At 39.0% G+C, this 6000-nt stretch overlaps 1 protein-coding gene across 1 annotated transcript in view; it reads right to left on the minus strand.

The window, feature by feature from the left end:
• Positions 1-6000, minus strand: part of ENPP2 (ectonucleotide pyrophosphatase/phosphodiesterase 2) — a 33672-nt gene that overhangs the window by 8800 nt on the left and 18872 nt on the right. Inside the window, exons 10-14 of the mRNA XM_010170310.2 lie at positions 5027-5199; positions 4691-4739; positions 1966-2102; positions 1347-1482; positions 71-148 (exon numbers count right to left, since the gene is read on the minus strand). Coding sequence (XP_010168612.2) covers positions 71-148; positions 1347-1482; positions 1966-2102; positions 4691-4739; positions 5027-5199 — 573 coding nt within the window. The remainder of the gene's footprint in view (positions 1-70; positions 149-1346; positions 1483-1965; positions 2103-4690; positions 4740-5026; positions 5200-6000) is intronic.

A 6000-nucleotide genomic window follows, 5' to 3' on the forward strand; every position in this document is an offset into this window, starting at 1 on the left:
GCCAACACACATATCATTAAAAAAATTAAATGCTGGGAAAGAGAAGTAAAGCCATGGAAAGGGCACTTACTTTTGAAGGCAGGATACATTGGAATGATATTTGTTATTAGAAAAGCATCATATTTTGCTTCTGCAGAGGAACTTAATTCTGAAACAGTAAACCAGAAAAATATTAATAAGGTGAAATATCAGAAATTCAAGGAATATAAAAGTAAATTAAAAAATGGCTTCAGAGATCAATGAAAGGGAATACTGTCATCTAAACAGCAATCTGAATGTTATATTCAGAAATGCATATTATATGCATTAAATTTTGCCTCAATGTGATAGCTGGAGATAGAAGGTAAAGATTTTCTCTCTACTTCAACGGTCAACCGCTTCAAAATATTTTTATAGCTCATATATTTTTGCAGTCTCAAAAGTCAGAGAGACTTTTGCAAAAGAGGCGCATAATTTCCAGGGAGAGGAGTGTGAGATTATCTTCTAGTTCTGAAAAAGTCTCTGCACCAATAATTCCATAGCAGAAATCCACCATAAAATATTTCAGCCACTGAGTGAGGAAGGCAGAGCAATGAAGTTCACAGCTGTGAGGCAGTTGTGTCCCTTGAACATTTACTAATCACAGATCACTGCTCCAAGACTGAACCAATGTAAATGCAACAGGAGAATCCAGAACACTCATTGACACAGGTTTTCTACAAGCACTCTTTCTATAGGATGGTAGAAATTTTTATAGCATACAAGAGTCTAATATGGGTTTATAAATTAAATATATGTTTATCTTTCTAATGTTCAAATTAAAAATTAAAAACTGATTAGGTTCACAGTTCATACAAGCTGGTATCTATCCACTGACTTTAAAGGGACAGCTTTTGAAGATGGTCTTCCAGCTTGTACTCCTATTCTGTGCAATTCTTTGCTCATCTTTATTTTTATTAACTAAACGGGGACACTTCAGTTTTGGTGCATGAAACTAGGCATGAGTTTGGAGCATCAGTCGTGGAGCTGAGGGACCACAGCCATAATGGCAACTTGTGGCATTGGGCCCTTGGTTCTCAGCGCGTGAAGCAAGAAAAATGTATCCATCCCATTTAGCTCCATATATGACACCAGTGCAGAAGTAGCTCCTCTGAGGAGAAGACATCATGGAGCAAGAAACTACCTCGGAGAAGGGGAAATTATACCATTCCTACCCATATTCTTTCCCAACAATCTCAAAAAAACCCCTTAGTCTGTGTATAAACCATTGATGGGAGGGTTTTTTCATGCCTAGAGTTTTCCCTAACAAAAACCAAAACAAAACAAGTTACAAAATCTCTAGGTATTAAAAAGCTATCTGAACTTACGGGGAGGGAAAAGGAAGCCATAAGAGAGCTGTTTGTCGCCTCTGTAGGCTGCGCAGCTCTGGCTGTTTCCTGGAGAAATGCGGAGGTCAGGCCTCACACAGTTGGCCAGATGCTCTGGGACACCTGATACCTCTGCCTGTGTTGAGGAACATACACAGAAATTACAAGAAAGGTAATTCCAGCATTTATAGTCAAAGGAAAACAATTTAATATAGTCATCAGATTAGATGGAAGGTCCTGTGTGCAGTAAAATAAACCACTCAGCTGTACAACCAAGTCTTGCTCCCATACCTGCCACAGAGACCCTCCTTCAGGTAACAGAAGTCAATATGGGAAATAATTCAAGTTGCTGGTTATGCTATCATAATAAAACAACCCCCATTGAAAAAAATTTAGAAAATTAAAACAGGAGCCAAAATATACAGCCCTTTTTCCTTAAAACTCTTTTCTCCTGAGGGTAAAAAAGAGGTTTTGGCATTGTTTTCAATGGTATTCAACATAATTTCTGGTGGGAAACTGTACTTGGGGAAGGGGGATATTAGGCCTTCAAGAATAAAGGTACCAAACAGACTTCCCCAGGAATTTTTAAGCATTTTCCAAGAGCAAAGACAGCGCTGACCTGTTTTGAAATAGTGTAGGATGTCCAGAGAGGCATCAGGAATGTTTCGCTGTAGCCACTTTCAAAGTCATGGTGATGCAAGATATTGTATTTTGTGCGGTACAATACTGCGGGGCGCCCATACAGGAGATGCTTCTCTACAGATCAGAAGAAATTACAATTACGTTTATTACTGAAAGCCTTAAAGATAAAAAAAGGAAGAAAAAAAAAAAAAGAGCTTGGTTTTACAATGCATGCTGATTTTACAGTGATCCTTAATGCGATACTGACTCTGAAAGGAAATCTCATTTCTCTGAAGAGCAGAGGTTCTTCAATATTTTGTTGAGATCCCTGTTCGAGGGTCACAACCCATTTTGAGGTTAAAAGTCCCTTCTGCACTTGGAAGCCTGTTGGGGTCATAACATGGAGAGAGGGTGTTTCTCCAAACACAGGAAACTCCACAAGGATCTTTATGTCCACTTTTCAGTCACACAAGAGGTGATAAGTACTTTCTTTGTAGCTTTAAATCAGCCCCTATCCTATCACTCCTCACTCTTGTCCACACTTTCTCTCCTTCCTATGTTTTTTGTAAAGTCTCTTCCAAAAAGCGCTCATTCACTAAAAGAGGTGTTTTGCATCTTTTTCACTTGGCTGATACTGACGATATTCGGAAAACCGATGTGCTATTTTCTGTCAGTAATAAAAAAGAAAACAAAAAAACAAACAAACCCTTTTTCTAACTTTGTCTACAAAAAGACACCTCTGCAAAACTTGCTTTTCTTCTGTCTTCGTGATATGTTATGGTTAAATGTCACTAGATACCTCTAACAAGCTTGCTGTAAAAAGACAAAAGTATAATTGAAAGAGATGATAGAATAAAAATAAATTTCCTGCTTAATCTTTCATTGTGCTGCACAGTTCATTGACTTTGATAACCATTTGGCAAACAGGCTTCGCCCGCTTTTGGAAATCAAAACACAGAAACAAGGAAAGCAGCCTAACACTGTTCAGAGATCAGCTTTTAACCTGAAAGAAAAAGGCAGGTTTTATTAGTGTTTGAGTCCAAATAAAGGGTATTTTTATAGGACACAAGAAAGAAAAGTAGGAAAATCCTTGCCTAAGGACAAAGATTATAAACTTGCTTTATTCAAGAGAAGCTGAAATAATGTTTTTCTCCTGCATATGAATAACAACATCAGCTAAACATGAAATGTGCACTATGTATGCAGGAGAAGGGAATTATCAACTAAATGAAGGAAGATCCATGAACAGGTGCTACAGCCGGTCATAAAATACAACAAAATAACTTGCATGTAGCAGAACTGCTTGTTGTTTAAACAAGGGACACTTCATTCCACTTAACAGACAACTTGGTTTCAATACTTATATCTTAAAATACATTAAAAATACTATTTTATATGACTGAAGTGAAGAAGCACCAAAGCCTTAATCCAAAATAAAGATGTTGCGATATCTAGGAGTACAATGGTGAGGGTGTTTTTTTCTGATGCCAGAAATTGTCACAGCAGGGAGTAGCTCTTCACTAACTGGAAAAATCAGTTTAATAAGATGAAAGCTGCAGAAGAGCAGTTTAATTTACAACAAGAAGGAACAATTTCACCTCTGGAAACTAGAGGATAGGCTGCATTGTTTGTTCACAACAGAAAAACCGAAGAAGTAGCTTCACAAGGGAATTAAAAAATAAAAATCTCCTTAGTCACCTGAGCAATACAATTTGAAGTACCTCAAAAGTCCATGCCTCAACTCAGTGCTTCAGAATTTGCTAATTTGGACAATTGTTACAGTGAGGGGAATGCTGTGAATTGTTATACTGAACTGGACCACAGCTGTGAGGGGGAAAGCTCTGCTTTGGTGTGCCTTTCAGGCAGAATTGCTGCTCAGAAAAGCAGTGCCCATCCCCTCCCCTCCAGTCCTATTGCTACGTTTGGACCTGGACCACAGCCCTGATGCAGCTGAGAGCGCAGCCACACAAAAGTCAGCGCTGGCATACAGCAGGGAGGGTGCAGGAACTAGTGTACAGGAGAGCAGGAGATGCTTTCTCCTGGGAGTAACAGCGACTTGAACACTGATGAGGGATGGGATCATATTAAGCATCCCTGAACCAGCAAAGCATCTATGCATTTCTTTCAGTGGATAACATGGTTTAGTGGGCACGGTGGTGTTGGGCTGACAGTTGGACTCAATGATCTTAGAGGTCTTTTCTGACTTTAATGATTCTATGATTCTAAGAACCAAGCACTAAAGACTCAGTCAGGGATCGTCAAAGTAGCTGTACCATCCTTTCTACCACTGACCTGGTGAGACCTAAGCCTGAACAATACTGATAAAGCACAGTGTGCAGATGTGGTCTATGTTTTTTACCACATTTATCACTTGTGATTGAGTGGAGGACTGCCTCAGGCTCCCTCTCCTTTCCTTATCTCTCCACTTCCACAGCAGAGTTCAAACTTCCTAACGGTGATGGAAAGGAAGAGCTAAAACTATCACTTTGAGCAATACTTTAGTCCTGGTTACAGCAAAAGATAGTGTGTATTTCCTCCCATGAGCAGCAATCTCGCCCAAATATCGCAGGTATGTCTATGTGCTACTTTGACAGCTATTTGAAAAGATGGTTTATTACACATTGACTAAAGCAAAATAGGAGTTTGTCTGCTATCTGTGATGCAAACTAACTTGCAGAAAAACTCCAAAATAGCTTTTGTTAACTGAGGCACAAGATTCTTACCTTCTGTTCCCTTGACATGAAAGCGCTTGTTGAGTTCATCCAACTTGTTCTTCTCAAGAACAGAAAAAAGGAATAAAATAAGGATCACTGGAGTATTCTGACATCTTGTTGTACTAGGCATCTAGCAAAACACAACTGGTACTATAAAACAGTCACAATTTTTTTGTTTCCTGTTTTACAAAAAGCCATAATTGTTCCAAAAGGGCACAAACACTTCATAGGAAGGATCTGGGAAATTCTTACAGATCAAACTCTCTCAAAATAGATAAAATAGCTACAACTTTACTAGGCAACTACTGCTAATAGCGGAAGCATCAGGAGATTCTAAACACCTACCTTATCATCACATGTACATCCTATATCAAAATCTGTTGCAGAAGGTAGAGCAACAGGATAGAGTGGTTTAGCAACTTCATCTGGCACAGTTGGTTTATAAACATTGGCTCTCAGTAGGTGATTTAAACTTCCATGGGTACCATTATTGGGAGCAGGCTTTAATCCAAGCAGGTCTATGAGAACACCAAAGATAAATAAATGATGGTCAGATTGCAAACATGCATGCAGTGGCACCTCCACTGAGCTAATCGATTTATTTGCAGTACTGTTTACACCCATGACATAATAATGAATGCTTTTAATTGTAATAAAAATACTAACCTTTTGTCCAAATCATAAAATTGCAAATGCTGTCTGAATAGCATGGTTGCCTTTAAGACAAGAAGGATAATTTGCACCAAGACACTGGAAACCAGTTTTATTATAACTACTCCTGAAGCTTCCAGTGCAAATCTACAGTCAATACATTGATCTTACACCAACCATCAACACAGTGTAATTAATCACCTGCTTTAGAGATCAGACATAATTACCTTTTTGGTATTTCATGTTTGAAAAAAGAAATTAAAGTGAATTACATCTTCAGCTAGAAAGTATTTTTACCCTGGAAATTCAGTATTAAAGAAAAGATCATAATGAGTATCTGTATACATCACTGGATTCTGCTTCATGGCTACAGCAGGAGTTTAGGAAACATAATCATACCAGGAGATGCCATGGAAAACTAAGAGTTGCCCTTGAGCTGCTCCATGAGATATGCAAGTGCAGAAACAGTCTCTGAAAGGAAACCTCCTTCCTAGACTGCTGAGGTGTGGACACCACACACCGTAGTGGTGTGTATTTGACCTCTGACAAGCTGCACACAGCAAAACTATGTTGGTCTCCTTTACTGGCCAGCTGCTAGAGTAGAGCAAACTGAGGCCCTTGAGAAAGAGCCTTTGGCCCTCCTGGCCAAAAGGCAAGTGCTTGGGAAG

Source organism: Antrostomus carolinensis, unplaced genomic scaffold (assembly GCF_000700745.2).
Source record: "Antrostomus carolinensis isolate BGI_N321 unplaced genomic scaffold, ASM70074v2 scaffold15586, whole genome shotgun sequence".
Lineage (NCBI taxonomy): Eukaryota > Metazoa > Chordata > Aves > Caprimulgiformes > Caprimulgidae > Antrostomus > Antrostomus carolinensis.